Here is a 19,465-nt window from a genome sequence, read left to right as displayed (position 1 = left end):
TTAGAGGTGAACCTATCTAACCTACACATTGAGAAAAAATGTGCAAAATTAAACACAGCCACCCTTGGGAATTTGTGTCTCAGAGCAGTTGTCCAGCCCAGTAATGTGTGCAAAGATGCATTCACTAGGGTAAAATGTGCAATAATGCAGGGCCAGTCCTAAACATTTTGCTGCTTGAGGCAAAACAAATAATGGTACCCCCTGCCTCCTCCTTCTCCATCACCAGTGACTGGAGGCAGCCTGGGGAAGGAAAAGGGGAACCTGGGGGGGGGGGGGAGCAGGTGGCAGCAGCAGCGGCCCTGCTCTTCTTAGGCAATGGCCACATGCAACTAGTGCAGGAGGCAACGAGCAGCATGCTCCTTGGGGGCCTAGATCTGCTGTCCCTCCCGGCTGTCCCCAGCCCGCCGCCTGAGACGACTGCCTCACCAAGGCTCATGGACAGTTGGGCCCTGATAAAACGCAACATGGCAGGGAGAAATAACATGCAAAAATGCATGTTAGGGGAAGTTGTTTTTGCAAAAAAAAAAAAAAAAGTGTGTACGTTGGGCCAAACTGCATACAAAGGTATGTCCTTCCCTAGTTGGACAACCAGCTGTTTTTATGTGGTATGGCTTTTCTTTAGCTCTGCCCTGTGCAGAAACAGCATCGGGATTCCTACATAGCAAACTGAATTTGAATAAAACAAAATGTATTGGGGGTTATTGGGTTTTACCGCTGAAGAGGATGAGATTTTGTTGTACGCTGCAGCATCTAGGCTCTGTGTCATGGCCTCCTAGCAGACTTGTGCTCCAAGGCCATTTTGGAAAATGTCCCATCGGGGATGTCTGAAAGCCAAACTTGAGGTGACACCCATTCAAACTTTTCTACTCCAGTGAAAATGGCCAGTGTGAGCTCTGATCCAGACTGGAACTACAGCAGGGGGCAAAGGGTTAAAATTCCCTATCCATCATGATATGGATCCGGTTTAGGCTTCCCTGTGCTGGTTATTGGTTAACAAGTTGTGCAATGCCAGACATATCATCTAATTTAGCCCTAAGTAGAGTCTCCTTAATGGCTTGCAAACTTCTATATGTGCACAATTTCTTCCTGCAATATAAAGCTGCTAGACAGGTGAAAAAATTCAGCCCTAAACTTCTCAATACAACAAATATAACATGAGATTTCGGGGACTGCAATCCTACTTACCTGGGAATTAGTCTCATTAAGTCAGGTGGGCTTGCTTCTGACTAAGCATATATAGTATTACACTGTCAGTGTGCATTAGCAGTCCTTCTTAGAGTTTAAGATAAATTCTTCTTTCCATTTCTACAATTGGATTTTAGATCCTGATAACATGAATCAAGATGGTATCATTGCAATACTGATTGGATTTTTTAAAAATCAAAGAAGAAAGCACATTATTTCTTTAAGGACATTGCTTCCTTCCATTTCCTGTCAAGTAATTTAATATTTTCTCAGAAGATAAGCTTTGCCTATGGATACAAAGTCCCTTGTTAGATACCTCCACAATGCTATGGATGTAAGATTAAATCGCAGTAGTATTAATCAAGAATATTTTCTTGCATAGAATAGCATAATTGCTAGAGCTCCGGATTTCACAGCTGACAAAATATCTGATTAGAACTGCTTCACTGGCAATCCTCAGGTACAGCTTAACTAACCTATTTTAAAGTCTCTAAAAATACACTCAATTATCTTCTTCTGGAAGTGTTTGTTAAAATGACCTTCCTCGTGGGATATAAGCAAATTATTTGCTTGAGCTACTGCAATGCCTTTTGTGTCTCTCATCTTTAAAACATTTTATTTCAGAATTGTCCCACTTCTTTCAGAGGTACTTCCCCCAATACTTTTCTCAGCAATACAAGACAGAAATAATATTGACTATAGTTTGTTAAGGGTTGCTGGGAATTGTGACTCTGTGAAGGGTAAACTACACTACCCAGAATTCTTTGAGGTGGGAAATGTTCTTTCAGGACCTCCTCAGCCCTTGCAGCCCAGCTCAATGACAGAGATAATCCAAAGGAGCAATGTCCCCCATGTTTCAAAAGCCCAACTGGCTTCAGCAAGAAGTCAGACATTTAGTGTCTCCTGTCCCAAGCTGTGGAATGCTCTTCCATTTGAGTGACCTTCAGGTGTCTCTTGAAGACCTTTTTATATATACTGACAGGCCTACTCAGTTGTTGAATTTCCTTTCCTTTTTGGATAAGCCGGTCATTTTTTGTGATTATTTTGTAATTTTATGTTGTGCAGTGTCTTGATATGTTATGTGAATAGGTGGTATATAAATACTTTTATAAATAAGTCGCTTCACACTTTGCATCGCAGGACCAATCCAGAACCAGTGTTGTGTAGCTTGGGCTTGCCGATCAGGTCGGTGGATCGAATCTGTGTGATGGGGTGAGCTCCCATTGCTCTGTCCCAGCTCCTGTCAACCTAGCAGTTCGAAAGCACACCAGTGCAAGTAGATAAATAGGTACCACTGTGGCGGGAAGGTAAATGGCGTTTCTGTGTGTTCTGGTTTCTGTCACAGTGTTCTGTTGTGCCAGGAGCAGTTTAGTCATGCTGGCCACATGACCCAGAAAGCTGTCTGTGGACAAATGCCGGCTCCCTCAGCCTGAAAGTGAGATGAGTGCAGCAACCCCATAGTCACCTTTGACTAGACTTAACAGCCCAGGAGTCCTTTACCTTTTTACCTAGTGGTTAGAGTGCTGGACTAGGGCCTGGGACACCAGAGTTCAAAGCCCCACTCAGCCAGGAAGCTTGCTAGGTGGTCTTGGGCCAGTCACTCACTCTCTGTCCAACCTACCTCACAGGGTTGTTATGAGGATAAAATGGGAGCAAGAGGAACCGCGTCCACCATCTTGAGCTCCTTGTAGGAGAGGTGGGATATGTCTGTCATCCATAGAAATAAGTCACCCCTGCGTATTACCCTCTTTGCACCATTACTTAAGGAACGGATGCGGTTTCAGTCATAATACGTAGAAAGACATACTTTCAAAACAGTACGACAGAAAGAACCCACTGTATTTTGGCGGACCTGGTTTGCACATCACAATACGCCATAACTATGGCACAGAGGAAATATGTGGGTTCACAGAGAGGAGATTGCAGCTGCTTCATTCCGACGCAGTCATTTTGCTGTTGCGTCATGGTTAGCCAAGCCATGGTTTGGCTTAATGTCCTGGTTTTGTTTCTGTCCAGACTAATCAGGAGACCTAACCAGAATCTGGGCTATGATTTACAGTTTATGGTTTGTCTGGGAGAGCTAAACCATGAGCCCTGGTTCAGTGGACATGAGAAGCTATTGCTTAGCTCAGCATGTTGGAGCAGCAAAATGACTAGGGCTGAGCAAACTGGCTAAATCTTTGGCTGCAGGCACAGTTGTGCTAAGCCATGGTTTGGCTTAGCATGGCATGTGAACCAGGTGCTAATGGAAGCTTAAATGCAATAAGAACTTTAAAGCAATTGTATGTAAAACCATAAAAGGATGTCCCCATTTTCATTGGAGAGATGTTGGAGGGTATGGATTAGCACCACAAAATGGAATTACTATTATTCTGCAAAATATACAATTCTAAATAAATATCCATAAGATGTATGGTTTCGGTGTTAAATGGCAAAAGATTTTTTCCACTTTCCTCCTATGATTCAAAGTCACATATATATTGAGAGGAGGGAAGTACTAGAGACTCAGAAACTCCTGGTTGCTGATTCTTTTGTCAGCCGCTCTGTAGCAATCTCAGCTTCCCCGGGCAAAAATCGCTATAATGAAATAAATGTCGCTTACCGGCTAGGAACAACGCAGCTTTAAAAATTAGATTTTTTTTTCCTGTTGGTATAATATACTTGTAACTGGTGAAGCACACAGGGAGGAACATATTTAGACACAGGGTTAGGGAGACTCCTAGTGGCTAAATGTAACCATTTTCAGCCATGCAGAAAATAAAATGCCCCGCTTGAGAGGTTGGTTAATGGTACAGCAGGGTCGGGATATGGCAAACGAAAATTAGATGTCAGATATGATTGGATCTTTTCTGCAAAAGTTAGTGGAATAAGTGGTGCTTATGGGGCAGAGGGAATGTGGTTAACTGTTTCACTTGTGCAGTTTTTAAAACAATGTATTCCAAAGCGGCAATCTTTGAAAAATATTTGCCCACCAGAAGGGGAAAAGGCATGTTGGGGTAGGGGTTCATCAGGAAAACAGAGCAGGGAGGAAAGGGTTAATCACCTCTTTTTCTCCCCCACCCCCCAAATTGTGGCCCTCCCAAAACTGCTTTATAGTTTATAGAAACTGGAGATCCAATCACTTTCCATCAAACCAAAATAATACCTTTAATTTCAAATTCAAGCACAGTTGCTCTGAAATTGGCTGTTGCACTTTCAGAGCATACGTCTCTTTGAAAGCGGTTTAAAAGGCGATGATTTAATGTTTTCGAGGCGCAAGCATGCATTCTTCAATATTTTAAGGATATGTTGTCCAGTCCGATCCAACTCACATTCTGTTCTCCTCCTGCCCTTGCTCTTATGTTGTCCTTTACAGCTTCGTTACTAATAGGAAAGAGTTAGTTTGTGTCTGCCTGCTGAGCTTATGTTGTGTAAGCACTATGCAGAGCGCAATGATGTTGTACTGGAAACAATGAAACAGGAAGGAGAAGTGAATTAAAGTCCAGCCAAGGCTAGTGACCACTTGCTGTCTACTTCTGGAGACACAAGACTCAGTACTTTTTTAAGCATAGAGAGGCATCAGACCCTCTTTTCCACTATGCCGGGCTATTCAGAGTTTTTCTTCAATGTGGATCATGGGTATCTCGAGGGCCTGGTCCGAGGCTTCAAATGTGGCATCTTGACGGCTTCTGACTATGTCAACTTAGCACAGTGCGAAACGCTGGAAGGTGAGTAGGAGTCAAACAAAATCTCAGTCTTGTGACATTTGAAAGTATCACAGCGGCCTCTGTAGCTCTGCTGGGAGGGGAATGGTATTTGATCAACTAACATTTGTTGAAATGTGTTTTTCTTTTTAAATGTTACTGAAACAAAACAAAAAATGGGATTGTCCTTCAAAAGGTCAACTGGAACTCATATTGGGATAAAGGCAGAAATCATATATATACTGCAACTGAAATGACATTGAGTTTGTTGGAAATGTGTAATGCTAGCATATCAATAAAGTATTAAAATACAGCTGCTGTTAGCAGTTGTATACAAATAAACCAATATTCTTTTATACTTGCAGCCTAATTCATAGCCACGTTAAGTCAGAACTGAAATAAACAAGATTACTAATAATTTGTCTTAACGGCATTTTTGATGGATAAGTAGACGATTTTGTGCTGGAATCACTCAGTGCCATCCTAGAAGACACTGAAGTCCCACACTAAACATATGCACTGAGAAGTAAATCCCACTGTGCATCATGGACATCCCTGTCTGGCAAACACATGTTTTGCATGCTTCCATAATTGGGCATTCCATTCCATCATGTCTTAACATTGCAACTTGTCAGTATTTTGCCTTCAGGAACAATGAGAAACACATGTAGTGAGGAGTACCACCCATATTAAAAAGGGGACTCTAATGCATCAATTCCATAAAATCCTCTCCTCCCTTGGGCTGATCTTTGTCAGAAATTGCTCCTCAGCCCTGCCCAGATTTGGAGGATAAGCCCACCTGAGGCCACTTGAGTTTCCTTTGGCTCAGACCTCAAAGCAGCCCATATACAAGGAATTGGGAAAAGGCTGCTGGCAGGCTGCAGAGTTCTGCCTTTATTTCTTCTTGGCTCTTTTTTTTATATAAGGTTTCTTCTGCCTTTCTTCTGAGAGTCTCAGAAAAGCCTCTCCCTAAATTCTTCCTGATCTGTTTGCCTGCTCCTCACTTTGTTTCCCCTTAGCTTCTTTTCCGCTTTAGCTATGCCACCCATGTCCTGGGCGGCAGGACTGCTTGCTCCCAGCCTCTTGCTATGCAACAGCTTCTCATTGAGACATGTTTGAAACACGGGGTGGGTGTTGTTGACACTCCTTGGTCCTTACGGTTCTATGATTGCTTTCCCCAGCCTGGTGCCCTGCAGATGTTCTCCTATCAGTCCCAACCAGTTTAGCAAGTGGCTGGGAATGGTGGGAACTGGTGTCTAACTGGAGCTCACTGGGTTGGGGGAGGCTGTTATGTGCTGGGTTTGTATCATTTGGTCTCTCATCACATCGTAACATGATCATGAGTGTTACACCTAACACTTCCCAAAAGCTATATTACAGTGCAGTTTAATATGTAACCTGGTCCATCCAAAGGTAATGGCAGAGCAATCTAGTGGTGATTCAGAGGAGCAAACCAGCTTTAAAAATGTGGCCACCATTGCAGGAATTGCTAGGGAGCCAATGCAATCTGTGAGGGCCATTCCTTCTTGTTACCAGTACCAGCCTCTGATGATGACGCAGGTGTGGGGCAAGACAACCTCTCTCTGCTGCACATTCAGCAGTGATGTGAAGAGGGGGATAAACTCCGACAAGAAGCTCATGAAGGCTAAGAGGTAAATTAGGATGAAAGATACCAGCAACTAGGGATGGAGGGGAACATCAATTCAGTTTGCATTTAAACCTACCTAATTTGCACTTTCTGGAACAATATGTCAGTGGTGTCCAAACTTTTTTCAAAGAGAGCCAGACTTGATGAAGTGAAGGGCCACGAGGGCCGACTAAAGGGCCAACCACAGTTGTTAACCTTTTTTTAGGATTGAAGAAGTTGTTGAGCTTTTTTTAGGGTTGAAGTTGTTGACGGGTTTTTTGGGAGTTTACCCCAGGAAATAAACTGCCACAGCAGCTGGATTAAACCGACCAGAGGGCCGACCCCTGAAACGGACTTTGGACATGCCTGCAATATGCCAACTAAAACACAGTCCACCTTTGAAAATTGCACTTCTCTGAATTTTGCAATATCTTTTGCATATATTACTGTAAAGCATTGCTTTCCAAACTGCGTGTCGTGAAACGTTAGTGTGTCGGCTGCAGCGTGTAGGTGTGTCACATGACTGCTCCCCACGCTCCTCTTGGGGCTGGAAAGGGCTTAGTTTAACCTCTGGTTTGCTAGTAAAACTGAATTACTGTGTTGCGAAATGATGCTTGTCTAAAAAGTGTGTCACCAACATGAACATTGGGAAAGGTCTGCGGTAAAGTGTGCATAGATTAGTGAAAATAACATACAGAAATGCATGATATAAGGTAACAGTTCCCCAACTTCTTTTCACCCACTATTCCCTATGAAAATTTCTGAGGGTCTTGGTGGACCACTTAACAATTTTCCTGTTGCCTGTTGTAGCAATTGTGATGCGCTCTGCTGGACACTGTATGAATTTTAATTGAACTTTTATTGGTTCTTTTATTTCTTATATTGCGATTTATTGTATTACTGTTTGAATTCCATAGAATTCAAATTGTAAGTGTTCTTAGACCACCTGAATGAAGTTCATGGACCACTGTTGATCTGTGGACCTTAGTTTGGGAAACCCTGTATTAGGGGAAATTGCTCTGTAAAATGCATATATTAGGCAATATTTCACACAAATACACAGGTGAATTTTCATGAGGACTTTTTAAAAAAATTGCAAACCAATGTTGACATGTGGAGAGCTAAACTTAAGAGTGGAACAATGAAAAACTTAGAGAAATGAAAAATGACGTATTTGGTTATCTTGACGCAAGGTCACTGACCTTTAGGGCCAAGCAGGCATTTTAACCTGAATCTCTCAGCAGTCCAATTTTCTTTGCACACTACAAATTACATTCAGTTTCTGCTGCAAACAAGCTCATACATACTGAAGTAAAATGAACATGTGTGGAGGTCATTACAGATATTCAGTGTGCATTGATTTCTCTGCATTTGTGAGGACAAGTTATGGTGCGTGAATCATCTCCGAGTCATCTGTCCTCTGTGGCTACAGTTTCATACATGCCCTTTTTCTGCATGGAAAAGAGTAATGAGACAGCAGAATGCTGGGTGCCTTGGGTTATTTGACTCCATCCCTTTGTTGCTCACAAGGGTTTCATCCGCACAATGTTTTACCAACAGAGCCTTGTTTTTAAATTCTGCAGCACTTTGTTTAACATGCAATCCTTCATTAGCTTTTACTGGCAGGCTTCAGTCTAAGGCAGAAAAAACAGAAGCTGCACAGGTACATGCTGATGTGAACTTGTATAATTAGTTAAACCGAGTGCACAGAAGCTCCAAAAGCATTTAAATGATCCAAAGCTCAGAGTCTGTCCTTGTGTGCAACTTCTAAAGGGAGTTTGTTATGGAGAGATGCTTTGGTATCAGATACTCTGATCTATCTTTTCCTCTTTGCCAAATTTCCATTCCCAGATTTTGTACAGGGAAATCATTGTACATTCTGCAGTAGGGACTAGCAGACGATGACCCAGTTCACACAGTCAGTTGAAGTGGTTTTTTCTTTTTTAAAAAAATAGTCAAGTGACTTTTAAAATCACACACAATGAGTCACATTGCATCATCCTTCAGAATTCCTGATGGCGAAGGGGACTCAGTTTCATCGGTGGGTGGTGACTATTGACATTCTGCAACAGTGAAGCTCTTTGCTTTGCTTCCCCCCATAGAGGGGAGAACATAAATGGATCTGGATAGGGACACAACTGGGGCTGGGGCTAAATTTTTCCCTTACTGAAACAGATAAAATACAAAGCTAGCATGAGATTATAATAGTTGCATCCATTGATGTGCATTGCATTTATGTCATGAGACCTTTATGTGTATTCACTTCTCCCGGTGAGTGTCAATAAAACCCAATACGTATAATTTACTTAAGACATATAATAAACTTATTACATATATACTGTTGCATGTCACCCTAATCTCTAAGCAGTGTGAAATTCCAGGGGTTCCAGGTGCTTACCTAGGATTCCTGTTTCCTTTTGGAAATGTGGCACAGTGGAGACTGTAGTGTCTTTATGATATATGCTATGCTTCATTATGCTTCTTTGTTTTTAAATTGTATTTCTATGTTGTGTGAGTTAATTTTGTTCACATTTATGTACCCGAACTGGGAACATTTTGATGAAGGGTGATAGTGGCGCAGCAATAAAACTGCTAGAACAGTTGCAAAGCTAAGCAGGGTCTGGTATGGTTTCAAACTGGATGAGGGACTGTGTGTTGAGATTCCTTCATTGCAAGCAGCTGGACTAGGTGACCCTTGCGGTCCCTTCCAGCTCTATGATTCTACAAAGTACATTTTAAATAAAGACATGATCAAGTTTTATCATTATTATAGAGGCTTTAGGGCAGTTTGCTCTCTGGTTTTTGTGTCTGGGAGCTGGACTAATGTGGTGCATCAGAACTAGGCCTTCCTATGTGACTGTAATACCTGCTCTACCTGTACAATTGCAAACAAAAACAAGGACCCAGATGCACTTGGCCTCTAATGCTTTCACCTTGAAACAACCCTGTAAAAGTTGTTATGAGATTCCTACTGCTCAGAGAATGCAGAGTGAAAGAGTAGCCCAAAAAAAGAGAAAAAGAAGAGATTCCCATCACACAGCAATCTTGGACATCTATGTGCAATGTCTGAATCTGTACATAATAGGAAGAAGAGTTTGGATTTGAAATCCTGCTTTATCACTACCCAAAGGAGTCTCAAAGCGGCCAACAATTTCCTTTCCCTTCCTCCCCCACAACAAACACTCTGTGAGGTGAGTGAGGCTGAGAGACTTCAGAGAAGTGTGACTAGCCCAAGGTCACCCAGCGGGGAGGAGCGGGGAAGCGAACCCGGTTCACCAGATTAAGAGTCCACTGCTCTTAACCACTACACCATACTGGAAGTCACACTCAGTGCAAACTGCAGTTTACAAGTCAGCTTCCAACCCTGATTTCAGATCCTGGCTTGTCAGCTCCACAGTGAGTGTGGTTTGGGGTGGGTTCAGACCTTAAAGCAAACCATGGGGTTGTGCTGCATCTGAACCAATGGGTGTAAAAAAAGGAAATGAAAGAGAAGTATGAATTAAAAAAAAAAAAGTGATACTGTCTCTTTAACCTCCTTAGTTTCTTTGTAGAAAACAAATCTTTTCCAATTCTATTCCAGACCTGAAGTTACAATTGCAAACCACAGACTACGGAAACTTCTTAGCCAACGAAACAGGCTCTCTCACGGTTTCTATCATCGACGACAAACTAAAGGCCAAACTATTGGCAGAATTTCACTATTTCAGAAATCATGCCTTCGAGCCACTTTCCACATTCCTAAACTATATTACGTAAGTAAAATTAGTAATTTCATGATGTGAGCAACTAATAAACAATGACTAAAGGCCCATAAAGTCAGAGTATTGAAAGCCAGTGTGGTCTAGTGGTTAGAGTGTCAGACTAGGACCTGGGAGACCAGGATTTGAATCCGCACTCAGCCAGGAAGCTCACTGGGTGACTTTGGGCCAGTCACCGCCTCTCGGCCTGCCCTACCACACAGGGTTGTTAAGGGGATTAAATGAGGAGAGTTAGAAGCATGTAAACCACGTTGAACTTCTTGGAGAAATAGGTGGGATATAAACGTGGTAATAAATCAATTCTAGTCTCATGCATATGTTTTTTAGCCCATTTTAATGGAATAGTTATGTACAAACTTACTGGATTTTCTGGGTGCCATGACGTATTGCAACCTGAATTAGTTTCCATTGGGAATAAACTTTGCAAGGTCACTTTGTTCAAGCCCCATTGAAATAAATGAGTGTTACACAGAAGCAATTTGGGGGGATTGTTTTCTGAAGTGTGCATCTTATGCTAAGCAGAATGGCCTAGACTCTGTTCAGTAATGGCAGCTTAATCAGAAAACTTACAGTACAATCAGATTACTCAGGAGTAAGCTCCGTGCATCCCCAGTAATGCATTTAGGATGGACTTCAATAAGCAGATCCAAGGCCTACTTATGTAGTCATTGTATTCATTAGCAATGCTTATTCTGGCCTGCAGTAAATTCTTATGGCAGATGCCCAGACGTTTATCTTTTAATTCATTTTGGCAGCATTGTAATATTAAATTTCCCAACTCCCTTTGAAGCAAGGTTTATTTTTTTACTTGGCAACCTAATTAACATTGATTTCTTAACATCAGGCTGTTTGGGTGGATTTTGTGATTGAATTCATTAAGTCTTCCTAGTTGTTTAAAAGTCTATACAAGGAATGGTAGCCTGCGGCCATGGTGCATGAGCTGTGATGCTGCCAGTGGACCACCCTCCCGGTCCTGTGATTTTCACGCAATAAAAGGCAAGATTCCCTCTAAATTTCCTCTGTCAAGTTTGGGCTCTGGTTGTGACTTTCTGGTAGAAGTCAGTGCCATGTTTTCTTACATGTCCATCTCACCAGAGGCTTACTGTCTGACATTATAGCAGCCTTCCATAACCCAGTGCCCTTCATATGTCCAAGACTACAACCCCCATCATTCCTGACCATTGTCCATGCTGGCTGGGATTTATGGGAGTTGTAGTCTGGAATGTGCCAGGTTAAAGGAAGCCTGGGTTAAAGAAATGCATTGGGAGGCAGGATCAGGTGTGACTGATCTTCATGTGCTCATTCATAATAAGGTTTGATGAGACCCCACGTGTACAAATGTATGTGCATGGTTTATTTCCACACTATCAAACAGGACTCTACTTAAATAGGCAATCGGCCACAACACATTTGGAAAATAAGCCCATTTCCTGATAAAAAGTGGCTCTGGGCATTAAATTCTAAGTTATTGATTTTTGCATTTGATTGCAGTGATTCTGTGCAAGCCTGGTTAGATTAGGGACTGTCTAATGTAGCGTTCTGTTTACAAGAATTCCTTGTTGCCACATTGCCACAGCTGATAAAGAGTGATCACACCTTTTCTGCAGAGCCCTGGCTATTTTAACCTTTATATTTGCTAAATGTGGCTTGGTATTTGGCTTTTTTAAAGCACTTTTCTCCCTGAGGAAGAACATAGTATTTTGATGAATGTTGTTTTCTCTCACTAGGTACAGCTATATGATTGACAACGTGATCCTGCTCATTACTGGCACACTACGTCAGCGGCCCTTGGAAGAGCTGGTTCCCAAGTGCCATCCGTTGGGCAATTTTGAGCAAATGGAAGCTGTCAGCATTGCTCCAAACCCTGCAGAGTTATTCAATGCAATTTTGGTGGATACACCCCTAGGTATGGCTGTTCACAATTCTCTCTCTCTCTGTGTGTGGACCTTCAGTTGAGATTGTTTTCTATCATGGCAGCACTTGCTCTCTGCATCTAGTCTGCAGTACCTGTGGCCCATTAAAATGAAGGCAGCCAGTTGTCTTAGGACAAAGACCACAGGAATGGCAGAATTTTTGCCCTGCATGAAGAAGGTCCCAAATTCAATCCCTGGCACCTCTATGTAGGGCTGGAAATGTCCCCGGTCTGAAACCCTCCTCCGATCCTCTGAAGAGCTCAGTGGGGTTCTCCGGCCGCTTTGCACTTAGGCACTACTGGCAGCCAAATCATCTTAGCTGCAGAAGCTGAAGCTTTGCTGCTGGTCCTCTCTGTCCCTAGAGGCTGGGGAGACCAGCAGCAAAGCTGGGCAGCAGAACTGGGGTTATGATCCGGGGGGGGGGTGATGCCTGAGGCAGCTGCCTCACCTTGCCTCTTGGGTGGGTCGGCTCTGCCCTGTAGGAAAGCTCTAGAGAGCTGTCAAAATAAGTAAAAATTCATTGCATGAATGGGACCAGGCACTCTCAGTGATTTTTCTCTCCAATATTCTTAAAAGAAATAAATCAGCATTTACAATCAAAATTATAACAAAACAAACAAATAAATAAATAAATGTATCAAAGTGGGTGATATAATATATGCAGAGATTAGAATAGCCTTCCCATAGATCATCTATTTATTTTTATTAGTTATTATATTTGTTAGTCGCTTTATCTAGGCAACCCAAAGCAACACTGCCTGCTAGGTCAGAGAGTAGACCAAATTTTATGGTAGCATTTCCTACGAGACACCTGGTGGAGATTTGGATTAGCAAAGACTCTCCTCCCTGGAAGAGAGGGGAGTGGTTGTGGGCGGGAGCCCGAGCTCCGCCCCTAGCAGGGGGCATTAGCCCCCTGCCTCCTCCTCTCACCTGGCTGGTGCCCACGCCCCTCAACAGGCACCCAACCAGGGGGCGTTTACAGCAGCCTTTTGCTGCGGCGCTAGCTCCTCCTCGGCCTCATTCTTCTCTCCGTCGTCTTGTCGATAGTCACCCACCCTCCACTCCCTTTGAGATCAGGGTCTTAGTTCATTGGCCTTGCTATGGACCTTAGGTTGGTCGCCCTGGTTGTCCAGGGGGCCTGGTAGGAAATTTTCCATTTGGCATTAGGCTCTTTGGTTTTTTCGCCTACCTCGTAGCAATTGTCACAACTTTTGTGGTATTGGTGGGTAGGTTAGGCATTGGAATAATGTGTTGTGGTGTGTCGAAGGGCTAGGTGTGGCCATCGCCTATGCCTTCAATTTTGGGGTATTCCGTTAAAGGAATCTGGCGGTCGTGTACTCTGTCCGATGCCTGCTTGGCGGGAGGCCATGGCACGACCCTCGGTGACATCAGGGGAGAGACTATAGTTGGATTAGCATCAACAGGCTCCACCTACTGGTGAATAAACCCACTTGTTTTAGACATCCAATGCCTAAGCCAATACCTTTTCACTGCTGTAATCAATAAAGTTGTGGCCTTTTCTTGCCCATTCATTTCACATTGCAGGGGTTGGGTCCTCGAACCACAACCCCATTATCTTCAAAGGAGAATCCTACTGCAAAGATGAATTATATATACACCACATCAGGAATGTTGAAAATGTTTACTTCCTCTCCTTCCTTCTATATTATTTTTTGTAGCACAGTAGAAAGTCAGTCATTGAGCATAAAAAAATTGTTAAAACCAATAAGTAGGCTTCTTATGCTTCTCTACAGCTTGCCTTTATAATTTAAACATGTCTGCTTTTCAGCTGATTTCTTTCAAGACTGTGTATCTGAAAACGATCTGGATGAAATGAACATTGAAATCATGCGCAACAAACTGTATAAGGTAAATGCTTTCAGCACCAGCTGTGAAAAAGTAAATTGGGGGGATAGGTACAATGTACAGCCATGAAAATAAGCGGTCTTGAGAACTTTGGATAATAGGTGGAATTTAAATAGTGTGCTCTCAATAAATGGGGGAAATTAACCCTGGTATTGATGTAATGCTCACTGCACCCTCTGTCATTCCCTGAAATGAATTTGCATGCTGCAGGAAACGGCAAAAGCAAATGTGCAAGTGACAAGAGAGTCAACTTCCAGTACTTGGCACTTCCTATAAAATGCAAAGCCACCCTAATCTGAGAGCAGGATGTAACATATAGAATGTGTAGAATTTGGACAAGTTCAACTCTAAGGGTAATTCGGAGGGAGCAAGAAGAGCAAGTGTTTTCTGCTTCCTGGAATTTGTGTTTCTCTGTCACAAATGAAACTTTCACATTTCCCCTTGTGACCAGATCTCCAAGCAGCCACTGTTTCTGGAGGGGTAGCCATATTAGTCTCTTGCAGAAAAAAGAACAAAGAGTCTTGTGGAACCTTAAAGACTTTTCACACTATTGTGGCATAAGCTTCCATGAACTATTTTCCACTTCAACAGCTGCACGAAATGTTCTCTTGACTTACAGGTGTATATAAACAGATGGGTGCCTCAGGGGAATGGTAAACGTTGAGGTACTGTATATTAGGCAGGATGGAGTTCAAGGAAACCTGCTTTCTAGTAAATGTGCATGGGAATTCGCCTTTGTGCCATTACATGAGCACTGACAACCTACTGTAGTACTGTATGAGCAAATCAGCTAACTGTACTTCTTTAGTAAAGGCTAAGGTCCTCTAGGCTTTCCTACTGCAATGAACAGATATGACAATGTTCATATTTACTTGTGCATTCTAAATAAATAAAAGCATTGCTCCTGCTAAATGTTATTGCCAACAGTCCAGTTCCTCTCCTACCAAAGGGGATTACTATTGCAGCAACACATCATCAGTAGGAGAAAACTAACCTGTCTCACACCCTTTAGTTTTTACATGTTTTGTACTTCCCATAATGGCTGGTTGAACATAATAAGTAAGGGAAATGGCTGGCTGACTGCTCCAGTCATGACTGTCAGTAATTCAGAGAAGGTTTGAATATAATGTGACTTTTTTCCTGTCCCATTCTTTAGTCTTACCTTGAAGCGTTCTATACGTTCTGCAAAAACCAAGGTGGCACTACGGCAGATATAATGTGCCCACTCTTAGAGGTAAGGAAAACATTATGCCTAGGAATGAATCAGTCATTCTTTAGCCCATGCTCCTTGTGCATGCATAGATTCTTCAGTCAATTTGTCCTGCTTCCACATTGAGCTACATTTGTTTTCTTTCCAAAATTCACCTGTGAATGCTTCTATACCTTATCATGTTACAAGGTGATTCAAGAGCTACCTTTAAGTTTTCCAGTCTGCCCCCTGCCAACAGGGAATAGCTGCTCTAAGAAACTACAAAGCCTGCCTGCCACCATAACCAATACACACATTTCTGATATTACAATATCAAAAAAACACACAAGCTATTAGTCTACAATATCTCGATAGTTAAAAATAAATGAATAGGGCAAAAGGAAAATATCAAAATTCTAGATGATCCATTACGCATTTCACCAAAACGTACATGACCATGATTTTTCCATTTATGAATCACTTCCTATAAAACATCTGAAAGCAATTTAAAAGCATCATCAATGAAGACACATATAAGAACAATTATATCAATTTCATACCATTCATAACACTATTTCATTGTTCTTAGTTGATAACAACATTTCAAAACAGCTTGAAAGCAGAAAACGAAAAGCTCATATATTTCAGCAGTTCAAGAAATACTCAATGCAGATCATGGGAGAATCAGTCAGCAGGCTGTATGAATCCCACTGTTCACGTAGGCAGGTCCACGCCATACATTTAAAGTGCATTCAACGCACATTTAAAGCACATAGCTTCCCCAAAGCATCGTGGGAACTGTAGTTTATTAAGGTGGTTGAAAACTGTACTTCTGTGATGGGAAAACTATGGTTCCCAGGATTCCTTAGAAGAGACTTGTGCTTTAAGTGTGCATTGAATGTGTTTTAGACTTCAAACAGACCTACATGCATATATGGTATACTGTATATATCTGTTGACGATTGGGGCCTTTGTATACTATTATCATAATTTGGGGAGCGAATCTAACAAATAAAACCAGAAAGTAATGCAGTTTTGATGCTTTTGATTCTGCTTCAAACATCCTGCCAGCCACATTAAAAAATGGCTTCTCTTTCAATTAATTTGCTGCACATTAATTCTGGGCCAAAATACTGTAGTTTGTTCTCACAACATCTGCAACCTCGTGGTTCTTTTATCCCCTTTCACATCAAATCAACCCTTGTGATTCCACGGTGTCCCACAATTTCCACAAACTTGCGAGGAGAGAAATTTGGGGTAAGGAAGATGAGAGCAGACTCCCATCGCCAGCAAACCCCTCCTGCACTCCATAGTAGATGTCTACAAAATATTTTTTAAAGGCTGAAAGCTGTCATTTGTTTTTGTCTTATGCAGTTTGAAGCAGACAGGCGTGCCTTCATCATCACCATTAATTCATTTGGCACTGAATTAAGTAAAGAAGACAGACAGAAGCTGTATCCAACGTGTGGGAAACTGTATCCAGAAGGCTTAGATATGCTTGCCAAAACAGAAGATTATGAGCAAGTGAAGGGCGTGGCAGACTACTATGCTGTATGTAAATACTAAATAGCTCCTAACAAAAGCTTACTGTGTCTACAACATTCCATGGCATGTACCACCAAAGAAAGGGCATTAAGTACTTGTTCAGCCAGATTCTAAACAAAGTGAAGAGTGCTGATTCTCAGCGACCCTCACAAAGGGAAATACATGGGGCAATTGCCAAGGGAGGAGACCATCATCTCTGTCATAGACGCCAACTCCTAAGGGCCCAGGTCCCTTCGGGGGTCCCCCATAAAAAGTTGGCATCCCTGGCCTCCATCTTGTCCAGTTCTGAATGGGTCTTGATTGGTTGCGATGAAGTCTCGTTGCCCCAGCAGATGGATTGTCCACTATTCACAGCATTGCTGGTGGCAGAGGTGAGTGGGGTCCAACCAGTTGCCAGGATTAGGGTGGCCTGGTGGGGAGGGGAGGCTCCTGTACCTTAAATTGTGTAGGAAGTCAGTGCAGCTAATCATTAAAGGTGCAAGAGTTCCCAGACCATGCTAGCCAGAGCCCATCTCTTAGATGAGGGTGTGTACCGCCAAAGAAACCTGGTGAAACCTTTATAGTTGGGTCCAATTGATTTATGAAGGTTAATTGCACAGTGTTTGAGAAGCTTTAGTTTAGTGTCAGTCACTCAAGAAAAATGAATCTGTGTGCTTTGGAAAACTCACTTTAATCAGGAGATTGGATTTTCTGTAATTTACTGCCTACACATTCTTTAAACTCATAGCCTAACATGATGCAATAAGGATCCAATGGCAGGCAATCACATGCCAGGTTTCAACAAATACATTAAATAGGGATGGTTTCTGTTTCACTGTGTGTGGGTGACTGGGAGGTGTGAACAGCCCTTGAAAAATTACAAGGCTGTGTCGCCTTGTGGTTATGGTGCCTAGCAAAAGTCTTCAGAACACAAACATTTCTATGTATATGAATTTGCCCTTTGGTAAGTCCATGAGGTTTAGCTGCACCACTCTGGCAGCAGCTGTCTAGGTTTTGAGGCAGGAATATTTTCCAGCCCCACCTGGAGCTGTCATGGCCTGAACCTGGGACCTTCTGCATGCAAAGGATGTGCTCTGTCACTGAACACTGACCCCTATAAAGTCACTTTCAGGCAGTGTATGAGTGAGGGGAGTAAGAAATACCCTTGGAAGTCACTGGCCATACATTCTAGAGCTGTGCACCTAAGGAACCTATTTACAAAAAAAGGATTAATTTTAAATACACAGAAACATCACATGTAAGCGAAATAAAACCAGTGGTGGTTTTTTGTACTTTCAGCAATACAGGGCTTGCTTTGAATGTGTAGGAAGTGGTACAGGAGGAGAAAAAACATTAGAAGATGCTTTTTTTGAATATGAGGTAAGATGCTCTTTCTCTGGTTCAAACCTTTATTTTTGCTACATTTGTTTTTCTTTGACTTGCTCAGAGTCAACTGTGACAGAAAGTGGCGATGGATTGGCAGGAGGTGACATTGCTCACTCTGAATGAACAGCCAGTATCTTCCTAAAGCAGGAAGAGGGAATATGTAGCCCTCCAGATGCTGTTGGACACTCATCATCCCTGACCATTGACCATACTAGCTGGGGCTAATGGAAGTTGGAGTCCACTAAAATCTAGAGGGCCACAGGTTCCCCATCCCTGTCCTTCAGTATTATGAAGCCGCATAGTTATAAAAATGACTACCACCTTTTGGAGAAGCGAACTCAAAAGTAAAAAATGCCCACAGAGCCATTTGTAAGTAATAGAGACATATGGTCAAATTCCATTCAAAGCAGTTCTGAATCTTCCAGCGCTGCAGCCATTAGAGAAACATTAATTTCCATGTCCTAGCCTATTCCTTTAATGTTCCTGCGGCCTGTTAAATTGTCACAAAAACCCAAAGATAGCTGCACTTTGACCCAGCTCCTACTGAGAAGAGTACTTGTAAAAGAAGTTTGTAAAACTCTTTAGAATGCTTGAGAATGAAAGATGTAACGTACAAATAACTGATTATTTCCCTCGCTGTTAAAATATTTCTTTCTTGCACTCTTTTCTCCAGGTCAAAATGAATGTGCTGGCATTCAACAACCAGTTCCATTTTGGGGTCTTCTATGCCTATGTAAAGCTGAAGGAACAAGAAAGCAGAAACATTGTATGGATTGCTGAATGCATTTCCCAGAGACACAGAACAAAAATTAACAACTACATCCCTATTCTCTAAACTAGACTTTAGTGGTGTGTTTTAATGGTACATTTCATCTACTGGGCTCTTTACTAAATTACTCACCATATTCCAAAAAGGGGGGTTAATTTGCACATTATAGCCACCAATAACATTTTATAATTATGATTAGCCAATTAGGCATTTTATGTTTGGGGCACTTCCATTTCCTCCTGCCCTCCCCGATCTTTTCCAGAGGTTCTGTCAGTAGATCATCAGTAGAGCCATGACTGCAGAGTTTTCTGCAGGAATAGTGGAGGGCTCTGCACCCTTCTAGCCAGTGGATCTCAGGGTTACGATTGCTCTGGAAATGTAAAATCGCCCTCCCTATCTGATCTCTTTAATTATCACTGCCCCCAGCTGGTGCTTTTTCTTTTTCTTTAAAAGCATGCACCTTAAATGCAAAGTTGCATTTCACTTCACTTCTGGTTGGGCCCCAAGATATGTAAAGTATAGAGAAAGAAAAGCATTACTTTAAAGCATTAGCATTTCATTAAAG

General features: G+C 42.2%; 1 protein-coding gene and 1 long non-coding RNA gene across 2 annotated transcripts in view; one reads left to right on the top strand and one right to left on the bottom strand.

The window, feature by feature from the left end:
• LOC310848717 overlaps positions 1-19,465 on the bottom strand; it is a 262,466-nt gene that overhangs the window by 215,386 nt on the left and 27,615 nt on the right. The window lies entirely within an intron of this gene.
• On the top strand, positions 2,916-19,228 carry ATP6V0D2 (ATPase H+ transporting V0 subunit d2). Its single transcript, XM_083747981.1, has 8 exons — positions 2,916-4,892; positions 10,076-10,247; positions 11,981-12,159; positions 13,956-14,035; positions 15,189-15,266; positions 16,596-16,772; positions 18,045-18,125; positions 18,805-19,228. Exons 1-8 carry the CDS (start codon positions 4,763-4,765, stop codon positions 18,964-18,966), a joined length of 1,059 nt encoding a protein of 352 aa, XP_083604107.1. The 5' UTR covers positions 2,916-4,762; the 3' UTR covers positions 18,967-19,228.

The sequence above is a fragment of the Podarcis gaigeae genome, assembly GCF_964106915.1.
Source record: "Podarcis gaigeae genome assembly, chromosome: 7".
NCBI lineage: Eukaryota > Metazoa > Chordata > Lepidosauria > Squamata > Lacertidae > Podarcis > Podarcis gaigeae.
The sequence above is the reverse complement of the archived record's forward strand: the minus strand, read 5'-3'. Positions and strand labels throughout refer to the sequence as shown.